Source organism: Netta rufina (assembly GCF_964035555.1).
Source record: "Netta rufina genome assembly, chromosome: 8".
In the NCBI taxonomy this organism is placed as follows: Eukaryota; Metazoa; Chordata; class Aves; order Anseriformes; family Anatidae; genus Netta; species Netta rufina.
The window spans coordinates 1,426,642-1,449,476 of NC_140131.1; the positions used below are offsets into that span (position 1 = coordinate 1,426,642).

A 22,835-nucleotide genomic window follows, 5' to 3' on the forward strand; every position below is an offset into this window, starting at 1 on the left:
TCAAATGCACTTCACTTATAAAAGAAAAATTAAAAAATTAAAAAGCTTATCCAAGACCTGGGAGATACAAGTTGGATTTCTGACTCTGAGAAGGACTCTGGCCACTTCTGATGGAGTTATTTGCCAGCCACAGATTTGTCCACCCAAAGTCAAAAATTGCTGGCTCCTGGGGGTTGCCAGAGTCACGCTAACCCAGCTCTCCGGACCCTTTCAGAGTGGAGCATCCTGCGGGAGGGTACAAGAAGCTCTTTGAGACGGTGGAGGAGCTGTCCTCTCCGGTAACTGCCCATGTCACAGGTTGGTGTGCCCTCAGCCTCCTCTTGTGCCTTGTGAGCCCCGTCCTGATCTCGGGAGCACCTGGGCCACCAGCTCCCCAGGTCTCAGGGGCTTCACAGGTCCTGGAGCACTGGGCTGAATGTGTAGGAGATGAAGGCTGTGGCAGGGCTGGCATGTTTGGGGTGGAGGAAGAGCAGATTGGCTATGGGATCCTTGGGCATTTCTGTTTTGGACATTGTCCTTTCCTCTGACTCTATAAAGGAAGAAGAAAATGGACCAAAGGGCTCACAAGCATGTATGATCTTTTCTTTAAATATATATATATATATATATATATATATATATATATATATATATGTTTAATGAACATAGGATAAAGATAAGGAAGATAAAATACTTTGAAGTTTGTTTTTTTCCCCTCAATGCAATAAAACAGCTTTGGTCCGACCGGTGCTGGCCCCAGCACTCACGGTGCTGCGTCTCCCACAGGCAGGATCCCCACCTGGCTCAGGGGGAGCCTCCTTCGCTGCGGGCCCGGCTTGTTTGAGGTCGGAGCAGAGCCCTTCTACCACCTCTTTGACGGCCAGGCACTGCTGCACAAGTTTGACTTCAAGGAGGGGCACGTCACCTACCACCGCAGGTACGGGGACGCTGCCCGGGGGGACCTGGCCTTGGCTCAGGCTTGTGAGGTGGGGATGGGAGCTGCCATCCCGTGAGGGCAGGCACCGCTGCTCACACTTAGCAGAAATGCTACTTTTCCCAGAAGTCACTTCTTATTTTTTGTGGTGATATGGGCAGGGGGTTGCTTGACCTCCCGCGCTGTGTCTGGGAGCCCAGCGAGTCCTTACGCCGAAGCCGCTGAGCTGGGGGCCACTGGGCACTCGGTGAAGGCCAGCTGGGAGGAACTGGGACATGTTTCTGGCCAGCTTCAGCTGACCATGGCCTCCCTCCTGCTGTGCCAGCGGGGGAGGACGGGGGCAGCTTTGGGACCCCATGTGTGGGTTGTGGCTCGGATGGCTGCCCAAGGCTGGGCTGAGGGCCTCTGCTTCTCACAGGTCTCACGAGGCTTGATCTGAGGCTAGATTACTTGTATTTATTTTGATTATGTGGCTTGACACGTTCATGTGACCATACCTGTGCCATATGGTCACCCTTACCCCCTTACCCTCTCCAGGTTCGTTCGGACTGATGCTTACGTGAGAGCAATGACGGAGAAGAGGATCGTGATAACCGAATTCGGCACCTACGCCTACCCGGATCCCTGCAAGAACATTTTCTCCAGGTACCGAGGGGCCCCGAGAGGACACCACAGTCCTGTGCCATGGGGCTCCTGCCTCCAGAGCCACTGATCCAGCGCTGCCTTCCTCCGCTCAGGTTCTTTTCCTACTTCAAAGGCGTGGAGGTCACCGATAACGCCCTCGTTAACGTCTACCCCGTCGGTGAGGATTACTACGCCTGCACCGAGACCAACTTTATAACCAGAATTAACCCGGACACTTTAGAGACGATTAAGCAGGTAGGTCTTTGTGCTTGGCTTCTGTCTCATGGGGGAGTGCAGTTACAAAGGGAGCATTTGATTTGGAGGCTACGGGCTTCACATCAGCTGGAGCCAAGCTGTGGTTTGCACAGAGCTTGTGCTATGGGGCTGTTCCCAGCTCTATGGCCAATGTCCAACCCGCAGAGAAGAAGTTCTTCTCTAAGAACTTTGTGCAAGGCAAGAACGCCTTCACCTGGCAGGGCAGGTGAGTCCATCTCCTGCCCAGGGAGCCCTGACTTTCCGCATCTTGCCCTCCAGGTGGATCTCTGCAAATACGTCTCCGTCAATGGGGCGACGGCACATCCCCACGTTGAGAACGATGGGACGGTTTACAACATCGGCAACTGCTTTGGAAAAAACTTTTCCCTTGCCTACAACATCATACGGATCCCCCCGCTCCAGGCAGGTCGGTTAATTGCACCTGTGATTCTGCTTGCAAAAATCTTGTCCTATAAATCACTTTTTGTTCTTCAAATGAGTTACGTCTTTTTTCTTTTTTTTTTTTTTTTTAAAGTTATCATCTTTAAAAGAATTATCTTTAATACAGTTATTTATATGGCTTCTAGATCACGATCTTCCTTTGTGTTAAAGGCAGAAGCCTTGCTGGGCAAACAGTAGCCAGGCAGGCAAAGTAGGCACGGATGCCACTTCTCCCATAACTGTTGGACTGTCCTGTTGCAGACAAGGAGGACCCAATGAACAAGGCGGAGGTGGTGGTGCAATTTCCTTGCAGCGACAGATTTAAGCCTTCCTATGTTCACAGGTAACGTGTGCCTGGCTCAGGGGGTCCTTGCTCCATGCAGCGTGTTCCCATGTTGGAGCAGCAGCTTTAGAAAATGAGCATTTGGTGGCAGAGTCCCCTTTGGTGCTGCTACGGGACGGTACAGGCACACTTGTGCCGCCTTGGTGGGGTTGCATGCTCTAAAGAAGTGGCACCCATGGCTCGTCCTTGCATGTAAGCAGCAACTGAAATTAGGGGAGGTACTAAAATTGGGATATTTGTATTGCTACGAGTTGAAATTCTGCTCTGTGTGCTATAGCCACGGAGCCACGTGCTCCAGGAGCTCCATGTGCTCCCCGTGTGTTTCCAAACAGCTTCGGACTGACCCCGAACTACATCGTGTTTGTTGAAACCCCGGTGAAAATCAACCTGCTCAAGTTCCTCTCCTCCTGGAGCCTGTGGGGAGCCAACTACATGGACTGCTTCGAGTCCAACGAGACCATGGGGGTAAGCGACTGGCAGGCTATGCCCGCTCATGGGCCAGGGGGTCTCCGGTGTCCATGCAAGCAAAACCAAAGTGCTGCCACCTTTCAGGTCTGGCTTCACGTGGCAGAGAAAAAAAAAGGGCGGCTCCTCAATATCAAGTACCGCACCTCGGCCTTCAACCTCTTCCATCACATCAACACCTACGAAGATAACGGATTTCTCATCGTCGATCTCTGCACCTGGAAGGGGTGAGTGGAAAGCGGCTGGGGACCGCAGCCGGTGCCACCATCCCAGCCCACAGGGCTGCACATCCCACTGCTGCGTGGGCATCCCCTCCTGGCACCCAGACCGCTTCCATCAGCCACTCTGAGAATCCCTCTTAGTGATCCTTTGGCTGTACAGCGTGACAATTCCCTTGTGGTGTGGACAGCCTCTTTCAAACTCATTTTCTCAGCCCTCGTTTCCCTTCATCTTCGATCTCCCTGTGACTACCAAAGGGCTGACACTATTCTGCTGTGTTCAGCAGAATCTGATTTAGGCTTGAAGGGTATTTTTCACAGAAACACAGAGAAAAATGTGGCCCCAGGGAGGTGATCCCCAGCGTGCCGGCAGCTCTGAGCCAGGCTTGTCCTGGCCACTGGGAGTGGGTGCTGAGACCCATCGGGTGCTGGGGGGTGGACGCCCGGCTCGCTCCAGCTGAGGGGCTGGAATGGACTCGTCATCAGCTGGATTTTAGGGAAAAAATACTGCTTTGAAACTCCTCACTTACAAATGACATCTGTTTGCTGTCTGTGCAGGTTCGAGTTCGTTTACAACTACCTCTATTTAGCCAATCTGCGGGCGAACTGGGACGAGGTGAAGAGGCAGGCGGAGAAGGCGCCGCAGCCCGAAGCCCGCAGATACGTGCTGCCCCTCAACATCGACAAGGTACCTGCTCAGCTCCGCGCCTGCAGGCACCAGTGTCTGCACCACTCCTGCAGTTTGTGGCCGAGTGCTCCAAGCGCTCTGCCAGGTCGCATTTAATTCAAATTAAAGCTTCTAAAGGAAGGGAAAATACTCTTAAAGCATGAGTCTTTAAAGAAACTTACTTCCCAGAGCTGGAAATGTTATTCTATTCGATTTCCTGCGTGTTGCTTTTTGACTCAGAGAAATGTTTCTCCATTTCTCTTGGATATTTTTGCTTGTCCCAGGCCGACACGGGCAAGAACTTGGTCACCCTGCCCTACACCACAGCCACAGCGACCCTGCGCAGCGACGAGACCATCTGGCTGGAGCCAGAAGTTATTTTCTCAGGCCCACGCCACGGTAAGGTGAAAGCTCTGAGTCACAGCCACACAACTCAAGCACCATCAGCTGGCCGTGTCCTACTAATCCTCATGCATACGTACGTATCTTTGCAGCCTTTGAATTTCCACAGATCAATTACAAGAAATACGGTGGGAAACCCTACACATACACCTATGGGCTTGGACTGAATCACTTTGTTCCAGACAGGGTAACTATCAGCAAACGGGTGAGGCACATCTTTTTGATGAGCTGTTGGTTTAAGGACAAGAAAGGCTACTTCTGAGATGTGGTTTTAATTTTTCCACCCTTAGCTTTGTAAGCTGAATGTTAAAACAAAGGAGACCTGGGTGTGGCAGGAGCCGGATTCATACCCCTCAGAGCCCATCTTTGTTCCACACCCGGATGCCCTGGAGGAAGATGACGGTAAGAACGGATTTTGGTCTGTCAATTGCACAGCTGTTTGAAAAAGTTTTTGTCTCCTGGCCCCAGGCATGCTGTTGGCAAAACCAGCCTCCAAAGCTGTACCAGGGGCCTGCAGGAGGCAGGGGACCTGCAGACAGCTCCTGGGTGAGATGTGCCTTATTCTAACACTGTTGGCAAGTTTCTGAGAATACTGGGAAAGAAGTAGTAAAAGAGGAGAAAAGCCTCTGTGATTAGATCATCTGTTATCCTCGTTTCCTAGCCTTTTTCCATCAGGAATAACAACACTTAAAGAATTCCAGATGGCCAAGCTTTGTAAAATTAAACCTGTCTTAAACCAAGCATTTTTTCTGACCCCCCCCCCCCACCTCCTCCTGTAGGAGTGGGGTGAATACACGTTTCTTCATACCTCCCCAGCCCTGTACCTACTTCTCAAAGTGGGTAGCAGCACTAGGTTTGAAAGGTTATTGACTTATTCCCTGAATTCCTCAGCTCTGAGTAGGACTTTATGAAGCTGGGAGAAGCCTTGGCCCTGCTGCCCAGTGTTTTTTCTTACCTACTAGGGGTCGTGCTGAGCATCGTGATCAGCCCTGGCACAGGGCCGAAGCCCGCCTACCTCCTGATCCTGAATGCCAAAGACATGAGCGAAGTTGCCCGGGCTGAGGTGGAGGTGAACATCCCCGTGACTTTCCACGGACTCTTCAAAAGAGCATGAAGCAGCTTGGTGCCTTAGGTTTCTTCCAGCTTTGAAAAGGTGCAGTTGCCATTTGCAAGCACACCGAAAGTGACACTGAAGGAATTTAGATCATTTCTTTGCATGGCTATTTAACTAAGACTGAGCGTTTTGGTTGTGTTGATGATTCTTCAAAATACTTATCCAGGTATTTTTCAAATGTACTTTGTGGCACAAGTTCAAAATGTACAGTACTAAGAACTATACAGGTAAAATAACGCAAGTTTTCTTTTACAAATTTTTACTTCGCCACTTCAGCAGAGGAAAAGATGCATGGAATAGCCTTTTCTACATATTACCCTGTCTACAGGTACTGAACTTACTGTGCTATGTGCTCTTTCTGTTGCACACTTTAAGAGGTATTTTTATCCTATAGCAATGTTGGACTGAACTCGCTTCCTGGTCTCCGTATTAGTGTCCTCAGAAAAAGCCCTGCCAGAGCTGCTCTGGAAATCTGAACTTGCCATTTTGGCCTTTACTCTGTCTAGTTTACTTTAGTAATGCCTATGTGACTTCTCTTTCCCACTTTGTCCAAATGCAGTTTGAGTTCTGCATATTCTTGATACAAATATGAAAAAAAAAAAATCAAGCAATTATGGTTTAGGATGAGTTTGCTTCCAGTGAGGGCTGCAGAATCACAACTTAATCCTTCCTTTCTACAAAATAAATTTTCAATTAATGCAGTAGCAGACTATGGTTTAAAATACAAACTCACTGTAAAGAGACTTGAAATCCAGGATTGTTTGCAGTGGCTTAACCTTTTTTATTAATGGTATCAAAGAATTAGAAAATCATTTACATTAAAGCCTTCTGATACGTGGTGCTAGTTTTAAAGGATGATTACTCAAAAATGGCTGTAGTTACATTCTGATGACAGGATGCTGATATGAAGGTACGACCTGGTACTTCTGCTGTTCTATAATTTGTAAGCACTGTGCAATTACCTGATTAAAAAACAAAAAACAATATAAGCAGTGAGCCGCTGAAACAAGAAATTAGTGAGATTTACTAGTTATGCAGTCATTCAATAGTGCATTTGTTCTTAATTTTTGCAAAACAATGAACATTTAAAATGAAAATGAACAATTGTTGGCTGTACACTTAGCAGAAACAGATTGTCAGTGTAACGTATCACTGGGGCAGGGAAAATACAAAGGAAAAAATGTCCACAGGATCCCAAAGTGTACGTATTACGTATGGAAGCCACTAAACCACTTCAGTCAGTGGTGACATGAGTATTACTTCTGGAACACTGGAAAGCTACCTGGCCGTAAACGTTCAATCAAAATATTATTTGATAATCCATTTCAGTTATTACATAGCTACACTCCTAATATTTCCAATAACATATCAAAAATTAGCAGAACATCCTGCTCTTCTGTGTCCATCTTTTTCTAAGAAGTCATATTTCTTGGTGCCTTGTGAGAACAGTGAGGGGAAAATACAAAAATTCAGTCTTTAAACATAAAATCTTAATGGAGAATTTTAACTATTATCATACAATATGTGTAATAGTCTTCTTTTCCACAGCCTTTTGTCTATCCTGCTGGAATTAGGAGTCAGAATAAGCATTTTCCTAATCTCACTGTACATATTTGACTTCTACTCAACCACCACACATTGTCTTGAAAAAGCTGATTCATTTTTAAGGGCACATTAAGCATGAGCACATGCTGTCATTGCAGACAAAGACAAATTCAATCTATTAGCAAGAAATGGGATAAAGTAGCAAAAGTGTAGTGTAAAAAAGGAAAAAAAAAAAAAACACTAAATATGTGAACATGAATTGTGATATGCTGGTAAAAATTACCTGAAGAGAGTAATAATGATTCATTTCAACTGTCACATTAGTTTCTTTTCACAGGTAGTTCCTAGGGAGAGGTTGTCTCTTGGCTCTAATACTAGAAAATATTTCTCAATGCTTTCTCCTTATCAAAGTTCCCATAAACTCCCTACAAAATATTTAATGTATATGTAGCATCATAAATATGTACCCTATTTAGAAGTATTAATTGATGGCAGGATATATGAACTTTAAATAGAAAAAAAAAAAAACCTTCAAGAGTACAAAGAACACTTTAGGTACTGCTAATAAACAACTACTGAATATTTGTGAGTTTTGGGAATAATTTAATGGAGTGGATGTCTGCTGCCTTAAAAGAAAAAGGCAGGGGGCGGGGGTGGGCACATCCCAAATGTAAGACGCAAGTAGAGCAGGAAAATCAACAAAATAAAACATCCTGGGACAACAGAATGAAAACAATGTGAGCAGTGAAGAGCATTAAATTATGAGTCATTATGCAAGACCCAAAAAAAGGATCAGAATACTGAATCAAAATGCAAAGTCAATTAGAGATACAGTGAGGAAACACTAAAGTAACCAGAATACAACCGGAATTCAACAGAAACTTTTTGGATGGACTAACAAACTAGAGAAAAAATGAGAATTGCAAGGCTAAATACCAAGGAAAATGGAGTAAGAACAGAGACCTAATTCAGGGAAGCAGCATGCTAGCTGACCTTGAGCAAATCATAGACTTACACACTCACCACAAGATGAGATCAGAGGATGAAAACGCACCATAAAGAACATACAAGGGGAAAAACCAAAACAAAGCCAACCTACCTTTCTAGTATTTTGAGGTAGAATTATACCATCATCCCAGAGTCTAGCAGAAGAATAAAATGCACTGCTTTCTTCCTCTAGCCTGGAGAAGAGAGAGTATTAAACAAGCTTAAAAAGCACAAAAACTTAATGAAAAAATATTAGTCCAGTAAAATGAAGTCATAGGTGAAAAAGGCATGTGTTTCAGTTTTCAGTGAATGTGCAGTACTACTGTTAAAATCAATTAGGATCCAGCAAATACGTATCAGATGTGATCCCTCTGTATTTCAGTCATTTCACAGAACAGATAATCCCCCATATTTGGAAGCTTGCCATTAGTTAATATACAGCACAGTATCTTGATTTAGGATTGTGTAGTTTTAGGTTTCTTAAATCAAAAATCTGTGTTTCCTTGAGAAGATCCTAAGAGTAGACATTGAATTACACAGAATTTTAAAATAGTTTTCAGTAGATTCAGGTTTGCTTCAGTTTTTTGGGATGTGTAATATGAATATAATTAGGTACTTTAACTAATTAAATCTCAGCATAACTGTGGGGTTGTATCATTAACATCCTTACCTTTGTTTCAGATGTTTAAGCTCTGATTCATCTGTACTATCACTGCCCCCAGCTTGTGGGACTGTGGTCAAATGTCTTGAATCCACAAGAGCAACTCTTGCATTTGGCCACAAGAACAGAAAATTTGGACTGAATGATCTCCCACACTACAAAAACAAAAAACAAACAAACAAACAAACCCACCTCAGTATAAACTTGCTGAATTTAATCCCAAAAAATGGCTGTAGAATGCTACAATCGAGTTCAAGACAAAATGTAACAGTTTAATTTGCAGAGTATTAATGATACAGATCCTTCCCATTACAGCTACAGCTCCTCTATCAGCACAGATCCCCTGCAGTAGCAACCACCACAGTTACCACTGCCTTTGGTATTGGCATTTTATTATTCATCATGTTTAATTCAAAGCAAGCAAAGAGGCCTGGTACGCTTACTGGCAGCCTGAGTAGCACACACAATAACACAACTGGAAAAGATGTGGTTCTTAATCTCTGAAAACAAATAGCATGTGCTGAACAAAAGGCAGGATTGGACCCTCTGAGGGACATTTTCAGACAATAACCAGTTTTTTTAGAACTCGTTCTAGGTTAGCTGCAGACCAAGGTTTCTGCAATCACATCTTGTGATGCATTTCTTACTTTAAAATTAGTTAAAGTAATGAGTCAAGTTAAATGCCTACAGCTTTCATTGTTTTAAAAATGAAAGTGCCATGAGAGCTGGGCAAAGTCTCAAGTCTACAACCAAACCCATTAACCTTTATGATACCCTTACCATAACATAACTTTCGCCCCCGTAACAGCCCCCAATTACTATGGTTATTTTGGGAACAGAAGCACAGGCAACGGCAGCCATCATGGAGGCCTGGGCTTTTAATCTGTTGGAGTGAGCCTCTGCCTGAAATGAAAATAAAGATTTTAGTTCTGCCAAGTCTTTCTTCTAGATTCCTTCTACTCTCACCAAACTTACAACCTATTTCTAAAACATTTATTACTTTGCAATTCTTTATGATCCTGTCTTCCAAAACAATAGGACAGCATAAATAGATTAAGTACCACAGCCCTTTATACCCCTTACTTTGTGATGTAAATCAGCAAAACAATTATAACCACTGTGCAGAAACCTATGATACAGAGCAACTCTAGCTCTCCCAGGCATTAGCAAGCTTAGACACAACACAGTTATGCCAGGCTTTGTCTTAAGCAGTGGTGACAGCTGGGAGGAACAGAGCTGCAGAAATAGTCTCTGCTGAGAGAACCTAACACAGGTTTTACTATCAGGCTTTCCAAAGCCCAGGACAAAACATGCTATACTTTAATGCCTTCGCTTTTTGAAAAAAGAAATATTTTTCTGTGGAGCACAGTGGTATCAGAAAAGCCAACAGGCTGTAGTTCAATGTAAAAAGCATTGCAAATTCCAAGTTTTACAGCTTGCATTGCCAGCTTGACAGCACCATTTTAGGTAAGTGTACAGGCCTGCTTAACATTAGAATGAAATGAGAAGATTTAAAAGCAAAGTAATTACAAAGCTTCTTGATTTACCCATCAAAAGCAGATCAAATAATAATTTTTCTACTAACAGTTCTCAAAACGTAATGTTAGGTGAAACAAGAACTAGGGAATTCCTTGAATTAAGCGTGTCAAACTAAAACGCCATACCTGCGAGATGCTTGTTGGCTCTGCTGCATGGGGAGCAGTGTTTTGGAAGAAAAGGATGGGAATGCTCCGGTGACTGCAGAGCTGTACGAAATGGCTGCCCTTGAGAGAAGCATCATGAGTAAGCTCCCCATTGCTAGCCACCACTCCCACCAAGTGCCTACAAAACAGACACAGGAACATTTTCCCCACAAATTATGAAGAGACGGGACATAATGTTTGGAAGGGTGGAAACACACACATAGATGTGCCTTTTTACAGAAAAGGATGCAATTACGGGTATCACTTCACTCGAGGAACCTGCTATACCTAACAAACAAGAAGTCTTAGAGCAGTCCCTATACATAAAGCGTTGAAGTATTAACATGGATAAACTTTCGACTCAGTTTGAGAAGGAACCCTTCAAGATGTTGTTTCTTACTTCTTAAAGAATCTGCTGAGACTTTCCAGCTGTTCAGCTAGTGACTTGAGTGACCAAACAAATCAGTTCAAAGTCACAAAAAACATTCAATTGTAATCACTGCTGCTATCAGCCTGAAACACAATGAGTACAGAACCCAGAGATAAAAGATCAGGCTTTCTAGAAATAGTCCATCACCAATTCTTGACTGGTTCAGAACTCCATAAATATTGTACAAAAGCTATTCAGACAAATATGTCCATGCATATTGATAATGAAGTCTTATAGCCCTACCCTTCCACATGGCCAAATCCTGTCACTAACGTTGTTCCATAGTCAGCCTTGAATTCCTGGAACCTGCTTCCATCCAGCAGACGGCTCAGGATCTGCAAAGAAACATACAATCTTTCCTACAGAAATCTGAGTGAAAATAGGATGGTTCTGCTAAAAGATATGCTCTGTTCCAATAGTAGGGAGACCTGTATTATGCAAGAGGTCAAAGTAAATGATCACAGTGGTCCTTTTATGTCTTACACTTCGCTAAATACTCAATATGCACAAAACATAAAAATTGTGTTTGATTACCAACCGTATATTTTGAGCCAAGTTCAATTCCAAGATTATTTCAAAGTTACAGAGCAGTTGTTCATATGCATAAAAACCTTATAAAAAACAGCATGTGCAGTTATAGTTTATGTGCCTAAAAATACTCAGTGGCATATTGCTCGCGCTTTTTTTAAACCCAGTTTTAAGAGCTGCCTTTCAAAGCTACACTCTTACTACAGCCAATTCCCTTAACTCCAGGAATTTACCACTGTCGATGATACTGGATTCGCATCCTTAGAAAGACCAAACCTTTCCAAAAACTGCACAATAAAAATAGCGCCATGCAACTCCACATGTTTCTGCAGAGATGTCTGTCTCAACCTCAAACAAATTTAGTTTGAGCTTCATTGCTTTTTCAGTCAACATTTGCATTAAGCAGTTAAGTTACAACATAAAGCCTTAACCCCTTAAAAAACAAAGGAGACAGGAGGAATAAGAGCACAAACCCCTTTCTAAAGGGATGCATGTTCTAAAAGCAGCCAACACAGTACAAGATACACTGATGTAAAAGCATCTCAAACAGTGAGTGGAAACAGATGGGGATCAGCTGGCATAATCTGTAATTATCTTATCTCTAGCAGGTTTTTGGTTTAAATATTTTCAACAGCTCTGCAGACTTGTTGCCATTCTGCTTTGCTGCGGCTAAAGACCGCTTGGCAATGATTAGGCAATCATATGAAATTCTTCATGTACTTCATTTCTCCTGGAGGGAATAGCCTGTTGCCTGTTAACCTGGAGATACTAGACAAAGCAGACCAAAAGGATGAAGGGATGTATTATCTGCCAGCTTACCAATTTCACAGGGAGAGTACACCTGTAATCCCGCGGTGCCAGCCCCAAGAGCTCGTCAGAGCTATACAGAGGACCGTCATGTTCTGTGAGCTCTTCCGGCAGAGGCTCGTAATTCAGCGTTGAGATAACATTTCGAACACACTCGTAGGCTTCCTTTTCTGAAGATGCAAAATGGTCGCTGCAGCCACTGACTCTAAGAGAGAGAACAACAGGAAATAGCATTGAATTAATGAAATCTGAATTCTGATAGAACCCAAAGTGAAAGACAAACCTTCATCTGTCCTGGGAATCTCTGAACTCCTTGAAAACATTGTGCATTTTTATTCCTGTACAAATGAGCTCAAACCAGTACATCAGAGGAATTTCTGTGCAATCCAAACCAAAACCAAATTCACAGTAGAGAGAAGTCCTTCCTCATGACTTTTGTTTCTACATATATGAAAGAAAGGCCTCTATTCTCACGATGATGTTGTTGGAAACAATAAAGGTAAAACAAACTTTAAAAATTGCATCACTGTAGCAGCACTTCCAGCTTGGATATAAACACAGTAACAATGTATACAATATATAAACACAGCTGGCTGTCACACTAATACTTGCTTCTGTGAGAAAGGCATGGAATTTGTTTCTGCATACCAAGTATTGAATGCCAGAAACAAATAAGCAAACCCACCCTTGTCCCCTGTGTAGAAGGGAAAAACTATTTTGACAACTACAGAAATTTCTGACATAGAAAAATAACATTAAAGAAATAGTTACATAGCTACTACTGTCACGTTTATTTCCTGCTTGCTCGTCTCCTGCTATGAAACCCTCATCAACAGCAGAGGCAGATAGGTTTTCTTTTTTTTTTCTTCTTTGTTTCAGATACTTTTACAAGCATCCAGATTCTTGTCTGCAGCAAGTTACTCTAGTGTCTTCAGAAGCGGACAAATGCAAAGAAGCTATGCCACGTCTGCATGCATTGGTTTAGGGCAGAAAAAAAAAAAAAAGGGTAATTTCTTGTGCAGTTTCCCATCACCACAGTATATGAATACTCAGACACTCACTGTTTTATGTTCTTTAAAGCTAAGTGTGCTGAGCTCTCTACAACTTTCGAGAATTATTTCACATACTTAGAATGAAGTTTCGCTCCTCCCAGGTCCTCAGGAGAGACATATTCTCCAGTAGCAGCTTTTACCAGGGGTGGGCCAGCAAGGAACAAAGTGCCGATTTTATCTATAATCACAGCTTCTTCGGCCATGGTTGGAACGTAGGCACCTCCAGCTACGCAGGAGCCACACACTACTGCCACCTGAAGGACACAAACGAGAACAAACCACTGTGCTGCAGAGGGAAGAATGGAAGGGCAAAGCCATCACCTTTATTTCAGGAATGTTCAAGAGGATAAATTGCAGCCTGGAGAACCACGAACTACAGACACAAATACCAGCATGAACAACGCTGCTGCTCTTGACATCACAGAGCTCAATGCTCACCCTGAAACCACCTCATGATGTGACGCTTTCCATCAAAATCAGTCAGTAAGCACTTAGAAGTTCCCTTAAGGGAGAAGTGTTCTTGTCTGTGAGATACTACTCACATCCCCCCACCCCACAAACAGAAAAGGTCAGCTTTCAGAAATTTCTTGCATGCTTGACAGCTGCTCCTATAAACTCTATTAAGAAAACTTCTTTTTTTTTTTTTTCAGAACTCTATTTATCACCCGTATTACACTTGTATTCAAAATGACACTGTACCTGAGGGATTTTCATAGCAGACATTATTGCTTCATTGTAGAAAACTCTGCCACCGTGTGACTTGTCAGGAAACAGCTCTGACTGACAGGAGAAAACAAAGCGAGTTTCAGTATTAACTGTAAAAGCCAGCACTTCCTCTTTGCTTCATTCATTCACAAAAGCATTGTAACTGATTCTGGGAAGGTCACCGCTAACAAGCATACCAGAAACTTTTACATGCAGCACCCTCCACTGTATTTGTTACCCTTACACATTGCACAATTCCCCAAAAGCACCCATGGCCATCAATGTTTCAAAAGCAGAGAAAGTCTTCCGATGTTTTATGAAAACCATTTGTTCTAGACAGGCTGAAACTTTAAATGTGGAGAAGTGGAAGCTCATGTTCGTACTTTATCTGTGAAACAATTTCCCTTTTTACTCTACTTTTCGGTTCAGATCTTGAATTTGGATAAAACCTCTTTCTACGCGTTTGGTTTCACTCTGGAGAGGGAATAGCTCTAGTCTGTGATAATGTGACCTCTGTGCACTGGAAAGTAACCTGCACAAGTTTTTCCACTACAGCAAGAATTTTAAAAACTGCATTTTTAAAGGCCATGGAGGTTTGTGCATCACTGTAACAGACTTCATAACAAAATACAGACTAATTTTAAAGGTTCTGAAGTTGAAAATGGAAACTTCAAACAATGTTCTAACTTCTCAAGGACACCAACGTGTTTCAGCACACTGAGGAGTATCCATGATACCGGCTTGCTCTGCACTTTCTTCCCAATGCTGATAGTCAAGCTTTTAAACTTTGATCAGATGCTAGATGAAAGATTAGTCAAAGCTGTCTCTACTGTTATGTATCTTCAGATCATGTTCTAGACTCAGATTTGCAGGCAAAACTCCATTTAAGTACAACTTAAATTGAATGAAAATCAGGCAGCCAAGAAAACAAAAACATAAATCTGATATTTATTTCTAGAAAATGACTATGACTGAAACAAGCCGTAGGTATTTTCCTCTATGAACTGGTTCTAGATGTTACCTGAAGTGGTAGGAACGCTCCCCCGCTGTCGACAAGGTACACAGACAGCAGTCTGTTCTGCATGGCTATTTCCTGAGCTCTTAGCTGTTTCTTCACTCCAATCGGATAAATAGTTCCTCCCTTTACAGTTGCATCATTTGCCGTGAAGACGCACCAAACCCCACAGATTTTTCCAATTCCTACAAGTGATACCACAGATGTTTATCAGGACTCTCGGAGACACCAGAGAGGAAACAAGGAGGCCAAATTTTAGCTAGGATGTCATTGTGGTGATATCAAGAAGCTGCAAATTAACTGGCAAATACCACATAGGGAAGAAATCCACAGCTCTTCTCTGGAATAAGAAAATGAAAGCTAACGACACACACACACATACAAAAAAAAATCTAAATGACAGAAGACTGAACTTGAAATACAACTTATTCCTGGTATCACTATAAGAGAAAAAAAAAAAAAAAAAAAAAAAACTTAATTTGACTTACAGCTCTTGGACTGAGTTAACAGTGAAGGCAATTAAAAATTACCTATATAAAACCGAAAAATGTAAGTCTGTGACTCAAGAAAAGACAGGATTTCACAATCCATTCTTCTAGTTGTTTTTTAAACTGGAACTGCTCTTTGAAGTGCAATGAATTGTTCATAATTTGAAAAGCATTACAAAATAAATGTCTTAGTGCCTGTGTCACACATCGACTTGGTCCCTTTTCATTCAACAGGCATCAGGTTATATGACTCATCATTCTAAATTTTTGACACAAAAATCAGTAACTGGTATGTCAAATAAATTATTAGATCTAGAATAAATTAAAACAGTTTTTTCTTTAAAGGTTTCCTCCAGATTTCCCAGCAAAGAACAACGGAAAATAATACATCAGTGGCTGAACTCTTCCATTTTGGGAAGAGTCCGAGCTCTTCCATGTTATATCCCATAAACCTGACTACACGTATCCTTCTTCGTTTCCCAGTAAGAACAAACACCGTAAGTTCGGAGAGGAAGGCCAGATGCTATGGGAAGGTGTGCAGCACACGCAGACCACAACTAACGTACACGACATACTCAGTGCACCCAGATAGCACCCCTCAAATTACGTTAAGGTTCACAATGGCCCAAAACCCTTCTTCCTTCCAGGCTGCATCTCCAGCATGGGCTGCTTCAGCCCATACCCTCAGCCCATACGCGTCTTTAGATCTAACTTGAATCATATTTAAAGATACAAACAATTAAGCAAATGAACTTCACGAATTTTCCATAACCTCTAACGTGAAACTTTCCAGCAATTACCAGTAAGGCATCCAGCAGCAGGAACATCACCATAAGGCATATTGAGGCCTGCGAGAGGAGACAGTTCGAGAAAAGACTCATCATCAAGAAGCAGCTTCAGGCGCTCACGAACAAACAGCTTCTTGTTTCTCTGAGTATGACGCAAGATGGCATTCTCTCCCCCTCCTTTACTGACCAACTCTAGCAATTCTGAGTATCTGATTTAGAAAAGAAAGTTTCAATTAATGAAAGCCACCTTAATTTACGAGATAATCTTCCGGAGATTTAGCACAGGACTTAAACGTATTGCACAGCTTTCATACCAACGCCATGAACAACATTAATTCACATTTGCGGATTATCATTTGTGAAAGGAGCTTGTTAATGACAGGTAAGGTCTGCTTAACAGAGCACTCAATTCAAAGGCATAAGTTTTCTTCCAAAGTGTAACAAAAAGCAGAGACGTGTCGTTTTAGTTTCATTATTCAGGTGTCACATTTCCAAACCCAACAAAGACCCCCCAAGAAAAGTGAAACAATATAATACAAATTAATTATATTAGAACTAAACAGAAATAACACATATACAGAAATAATATAATTCTATCTGTAGCTTTTTGATCATAGCTAGGAGACAATATTAAGCCATATTAATTAACACCTGTCCCTCCCAGGTGCTGCCTTTATGCATCCAACGCAGCATTTCACAATATATGACCCTACTTCAATCACCGTCAGCAACCCCAGACATGGAGTACTGAGGAGGGGCTGACCATCAGCTACCAGAGCAGACTTTGAGAGATGCTGCTCTACATCTTTAGCCTATAAACGTGCAAATACTGATACGGCCGTCATAATTTGCTATTCTTAATTCAGCATGGACATTTAACTCCAGGTTCCAACTACTCTAGGGAAGAACCCATTCAATGAATTCCTCCTCTCCTCCCCCTCAACATGTTGTGAAAGCTTTTTTGACAGGCCTGACGTATACTCAACAGCATGGAAGATGAACTTTAACAGAGTGAACACTGCAGTGTCACTACAATCATCAAAAAGAGACATTGATTACCATTTGCTATTATCAGGGCAGCATAAAATACAGATAATGAACTGAGCAAAACTGGAAACAAACGTGGTACCTCCAATAACTTTGGTCTTAAACAAGCAAGGCTTTATATTTATTTTAAGTCAAATATCTTTCACCAAGATGCATCATCTTTAAATAAAAATACCATCTGATGTAACTATTTACAAACCACTCTGTGCATGACTCCATTACTTTATTACAGCTTCCTGCAGACTGTAGAGGTCGAAAAACCTCAGCAGAAAAAAACTAAGGATTTTAATAGTGTTGTAAATGCCACCACAGGAGGGCACAGTGTGTTTTCCATAGCTGGGCTTTCAGCTCCCCTATCATTCCTCTGAACAAAGGCCTTTGAATTTTTGCCATCTGATCCTTAAGGCCAAATGCATGAAACACGTTTTCCTGTTTTATCAGTGAACCGTGATTAATTTCAGTAACTGTTACCCCCTCATTCAGGAGCACTCTTTAAGTGCACGGGTCACCATTTACCTCTTTACATTCAAAATCAAACCTGTGTAAATTTTATGAAGGCCTAAAAATAGTTCTTGGCATTATGTGCAGAACAATGTCATATGACAGTATTTTAAACACAGCCTGCACCTAGCTTCAGGCACCTCAGTCAACAGAAACTGACCAGGAGACAGCAAGGAAACTAAAGCTTCAAAGTGGTCAGAAAAAAATACTAATAAACTTTTTATTATTATTATTATTTTTCATCTCTGGAGTTTTGAACTAGCAATCTCCCTGGGTTCAAAGTTGCTAAAAGCACCCGTAAGTAACGCTCACATCACCTCACACGTATCAACACTCTGAAAACGTCACAAAAATCAGTCATTACCTTTTAACAACAGCCTCACTGTTCCTTAAATTTTCTTCAAACACATGCCGGTACACGGACAGGACGCGTCCATCTAACACAGGGTAGGTTTTTGCATACCGCCTACATTTTGCTTTGCTACTTACTAAACGAGCGGGGAGCAGGCTGCACGTCCTTTTCAGCCCCTCGCTTTGCGGTGTCTGTGCTGGGTGCTTGCTGCCACTGAGGCCCTTACACCTCCTTTTGAACACATGAGCTAAAGGCAGGAATCTGGGCAGCAGCAGCAGCGTGGGCTTAGGGGCGAGCTTGCACACGGAGCAGAAGGTGAGATTGTTCCACATGGCCCTAGGAGTTAAAAGAGAGGAGAAACCGCATTTACAAATTAAAATCCAGCCTCCCCAGGGCGGAAAAGGCAAGGATTAACAGGCAGAAATCAGCGAGGTGGCAGCTGCTACAGGAGTGCGGCCACGAATGGTGAAACTTCTACTTTTAACAACTTGTTTAGCGCTGTTAGAGCGGCGGGGGGCACAAAAATCCCCTCCCAAACTCTGCGTTACAGCCCCCGAGCTGCAAGCGCGGCCCCTGCGCTCCGGGACACCCCGCATGGAGCCCGCCCGGGGCAGCCGCGGGGCCTGCACCGAGGCCGGGCGGGACGAGCCGCGGGGGCCCCGCTCCTCCTGCCCGGCTCTGCCCGGCTCGGCTCGGCTCGTCCCACCGCCTCCTCCCTTCTCCTTCTCCTTCTTTTTCTCTTTCTCCTTCCCCGCACCCGCCGCGGCCTCCACCGCTCCAGCGACCCTTACGCGGGCAGCCACCGCCTCGTCCTCCCCACCGGGCCCGCCCCGGGGGCGGCTCCGCCACCCGCCCGGCCCCGGAGGCCTCAGGGCGGCCTCACGGTGTCCTCCAGGACTGTCCTGGGGAAAAGAGGCAAAAAAAGTTGATGGTGGACGGCGTTTTGGAGTGCCGGGGCTGTACCAGTAGCGGCAGAGTTGCCGGTGTCGGCGATAAGCACAACGCACATACACACAGAGCGGTTGGTGTGGAGATTACACGGGGTTTGTAGAATGGTGCCTCAGAAATACCACGCTGGGACCTCACCAAATAAATAAAGAATTCAGTGTTCTGTTAAGTACAGAATTCTGTATTCTGTTAAATACAGAATGGTAAAGGATGGCCGCAAAGTGCCTGGTCTTCCACGTCCCCCCCTTCATGCAGGGCATTACACAGAATCACCACAGAGCCATGGCAGAGACCTCCAGGATCACCCAGCGCAGCCCCTGACCTAACCCAAGTCCTCCACTGAACCACAAAAAGCTGCAGATTGCAGGAAATCCACACTTTTCAGCGACATTTGCTGTCCATAGCTCTCCATCGTTCGGTGCCGCAACTGCTCAGCTGAGATGCATAAACGCTTTCTAATTAGGCGTATATTTAAAATATTAAAATGAATTTGATTTCCTTGCCTCCGTACCTCACACTGTTTCTGGGCCGCTGTAGTCAGTTTGCTGTTGTTAGTCATGGCATAACCCCCGAGAAATTACAGCTTGTTGCCTTGCAGCCGCTTCATTAAAATGCGCTCCTGCCAGAGAGCTCTCGGCCATACATATTAATGAGGCTTCGCAGGGATAATTAAGCAGTGACTAATACACTGGTGAATGTGAGAATCCAGCGTAGGCAGGAGGAAGATTTTGTAGGTAAATACGTTGTATATGTTAATAAAAAATCTTGACAATAATCATTAAAATACGATGCGCTATAGCAATTTAAAATAGTCCCTGTTTCTCGTTTAAACTGGAAACAGGCAGGAGTGTCTGTGATGTTCTCCCTCGTATTGAGGATGGGATTGCAGGAAACCTCTCCCGTGGCCCTGTGGGGCTTCAGCAAAGCCAGGAGCTTCTCAGGAGGCTCCCTGTGTTGGCCTGGGGAAGGCAGGGAGACCCCCTATTCAGGCTGATCTGGGGCATTTCTTTTGGGAGTTGTGATTATTTTGGTTCACATCGTCCCTCCTTCCATGGCATAACCAGAACTCCCCTCTCCCAACATTTTGAGAAACTTCTAAAGCGCTGAAGGTGAAGGACAGAAGACACTTCACAGCTTTACATAGGGCTCTGGCATTTCCTAGGGCATTTTATGTGAAATGTTGAGCTCTTTGTGGAGCAGGTGATAATGGGGAAGGAAAGAGTGGTGACGGAAATTGATGTAAAGCAGGAGAATGTATCTGAGGTCAGAACTTCAAAGATGTGTTGATGGCAGTGACAGTGCTGGGTGCTCAGCTTTCCGAAGGGGGAATTGCTGATGGAAATGCCTGGGTATGTATTTAAAGTGAGATCCTTTTCTTTTTTTCTTTCTTTTTTTTTTTTTTTTTAAAGTTGACCCATATATCATTTCCCTGGATTTATTTTTTTTTTAGTACTCTGTTCTGTGAATGTGTTAGAGGGACTACTGTTCAATTATGATTTTCATGCTTCTTATTTCATTTTCCATAATTATGTGTTAGACTTTCATTATCTCTAAATGCTGGTGTTGCACAGTAAGTTCATTTTATGTGATTTTAATTTGTGGAGATTTTTCTTTTTCTTTTTTTTTTTTTTAAGAATATCATTCTCAGTTAATGCATTGGCTTATTTTACAGGTTTCCCGGAACCTGTGTTCTCAGTCAGAATATGCTGTATGTGATACAGGTTGCTTTTACTTGGATTTAAAAGGGGATTAAGCATTGTCATGCAAGCCAAACACTGCTTGCTCAGAGTAACAGATAAATAAACATTTTCTCTTCATTGCCTTCAGCCTTGACGTGTACCTGAGTGAAAGTTTATCACAAAGATAAGGCATCAGTCACCCTTTTTTTTTGTACTGGGAGGCATCCTGGTGTGAATACCAAATCCTGTAATAAGGAGCTGATGGATTTTAACTTATTTATGCTAGCCCTCAGGCTGAAATCTAGCCTTACTCTGTTGTCATAGCATGGAGCATCCTTTGGTTAATGAACACGGAAGGTAACTTGAGTGAAGTAGTAAAAAATAGCTTTTCTGAATGGGTGCAGCCCTGTGCAAGTGTTTGCAGTTGTTACTTCAAGCGCTTATTTTAGAGACTTTTGAATGATGAAAATTTAGAATATATAGAGTAGCATTTAGGAAAAATGTTAATGTGGTTGCCTACTTTAACATGAACTGCAGCTATGCCAACAAAGAAACATGCCATTTAAAGAACACTAAAGCTTTGAGTTAAGTTTTTACTCAACTTTATTTAGAAACTTGCTGGAGTGCACCGGATGCTCGGGGAAACCAGAACACACTTTTTAGATTGTCAGACCAAAGGCAGGAAGGTTCCCACAGGGCCCTGCTCCTTATGTAGCTTCTGTTTCTTATTTAGATTCTGTTTCCTAATACTGAAAAGCTTTTAGTGGCATTTTGACAATTGTGGCCTGGAAATTCATCTAAATTAAAGCAGGTTTTGTTTGTTTACTTATTACTACTAACAGACTCAGACAGCCCCACAGCATTTTTCAGGGCTTACATCATTCTGAAATGGGCTCAACTGATTCAAAACAAATTTGACAAAAAGCAATTTTCTTTGGCCACTCGGAGCATTTGTATAAATACAAAAGGAATGGCTGAGCCTTGGCTGGTTTGCTCAGCACGGTATCTGGAATTGATATGAAATATTAAGAAGCTTATTTTGGTTGCTGGAAGATAGGAGAGAACACAGGGTTTAAATGAACTGGTCTGAAGGTGTGAGAGTGAATGCAGGAGAAGTTAGGAGCCAGATCCCCAGCCAACGTAAGTAAATTTAAGGACATTCAGTCCCTTCAGTTCCACAGAATATATCAGATGGATGTAAGGCTGGTCCCATGCTGTTTAGCTTTTCATATTCGGATTACCTGGAGTTTTATGAATTCCCACATTACATTGTTCATTACAGCTATATGGGGGAGCTGCATTACAACACCTATAAAAGTTACATATTAGCACCAAATCCTTATTCACATTAATTTATCACGCAAGAAAAAGCAGAATCACTGTTTTTAACTGCAGTTTGTCCTTCCCAGACTCTCAGTCTGTCCCTAGGAAAAGCCCATGAGCACATAAAGCCAGAAGGAACTGAAAGCTGTGAAGAGAGGAAGGTAGTTGGCAGCCCAGGAGCGCTAGCTGTGCTACTTCTGTCACTGCACTGCTGCATTTTTGAGGACAGATGCATTAGCTCAAGAGGCACAAGATGTCAGCTCTCACAGCCACGTAGACAAGCAAGCTGGTAAGCAGAGATCTGGATGCTCCTGGCCTGCTCTGACAGCTCAGGAGGACTAACCTCCATCGCTCTCCTCTGAAGTCCCAGGAGAGGGAGGAGAAAGCAAGGTAGCCAGTGACAGAAATGTGGAAATGTTCATTTCTGCACTGACTGCAGAGGGAGCGTTGGGAGGTTGTTCTCATGGAGAAACAGGCTGTTATGTAGGACTACATGTGTGTTGGGAGTATTTTAAAAAAGAAGGTCCCAAAAGAATGAAGTCCTATGCAATTCAGTTCATATGTGGAAGCTCTTCTGCCTCAGACTGCCCCTCTCGTAGAAGTGCTGGGAAACTGAACTCCTGGGGAGATTAAAAGGGATGAGGGAGAGTTGTGACAGTGGCAGGCAGTTGGGCTGGGTACTTGTTTCTTGCCACAAATTACTTACAAAGCCATGAATAATTACATAATAATAAAAATAATTATAAAAACAGCTCAAGTGGAAAAGACAAGGAGTGTGTGCGCTTGCTGCATTAATGAAAAATGCAAGACACCGATTGTCTTATCCCTGTAAAATGCAGAGAACTAAAGGAGTAG

The 22,835-nt window shown here is 43.2% G+C and overlaps 2 protein-coding genes across 2 annotated transcripts; one reads left to right on the top strand and one right to left on the bottom strand.

Annotated features, from left to right (window-relative positions):
• Positions 1-221: 221 nt before the first annotated feature.
• Positions 222-5,442, top strand: RPE65 (retinoid isomerohydrolase RPE65; the record flags this gene model as incomplete). The annotated part of the gene is made up of 13 exons (XM_084290674.1): positions 222-301; positions 770-916; positions 1,451-1,558; positions 1,651-1,792; positions 2,072-2,219; positions 2,495-2,576; positions 2,909-3,041; positions 3,129-3,268; positions 3,818-3,947; positions 4,211-4,325; positions 4,421-4,515; positions 4,619-4,730; positions 5,291-5,442. The coding sequence occupies exons 3-13, from the start codon at positions 1,482-1,484 to the stop codon at positions 5,440-5,442; spliced, it is 1,326 nt and encodes a 441-aa protein (XP_084146800.1). The 5' UTR covers positions 222-301; positions 770-916; positions 1,451-1,481.
• A 757-nt stretch (positions 5,443-6,199) lies between these two features.
• Positions 6,200-18,858, bottom strand: LOC311212165 (biotin-dependent 3-methylcrotonyl-coenzyme A carboxylase beta1 subunit-like). The gene is made up of 13 exons (XM_084291341.1): positions 18,822-18,858; positions 18,043-18,366; positions 16,143-16,339; positions 14,861-15,039; positions 13,834-13,914; positions 13,210-13,388; positions 12,095-12,287; positions 10,991-11,082; positions 10,300-10,456; positions 9,416-9,538; positions 8,645-8,790; positions 8,087-8,168; positions 6,200-6,404 (listed from the first exon to the last, which is right to left on the bottom strand). The coding sequence occupies exons 2-13, from the start codon at positions 18,360-18,362 to the stop codon at positions 6,321-6,323; spliced, it is 1,833 nt and encodes a 610-aa protein (XP_084147467.1). The 5' UTR covers positions 18,363-18,366; positions 18,822-18,858; the 3' UTR covers positions 6,200-6,320.
• Between the last annotated feature and the right edge of the window lie 3,977 nt (positions 18,859-22,835).

Excerpts from the sequence above, each read along its gene's own strand:
- LOC311212165 (XM_084291341.1), bottom strand. The coding sequence starts at position 18,362 with ATGTGGAACAATCTCACCTTCTGCTCCGTGTGCAAGCTCGCCCCTAAG. Across the intron at positions 12,288-13,209 it reads GGAGCGAAACTTCATTCTAA|AGTCAGTGGCTGCAGCGACC; the intron begins GTATGTGAAATA and ends TCTCTCTCTTAG. Across the intron at positions 8,791-9,415 it reads GGGGCGAAAGTTATGTTATG|TGTGGGAGATCATTCAGTCC; the intron begins GTAAGGGTATCA and ends TTGTTTTTGTAG.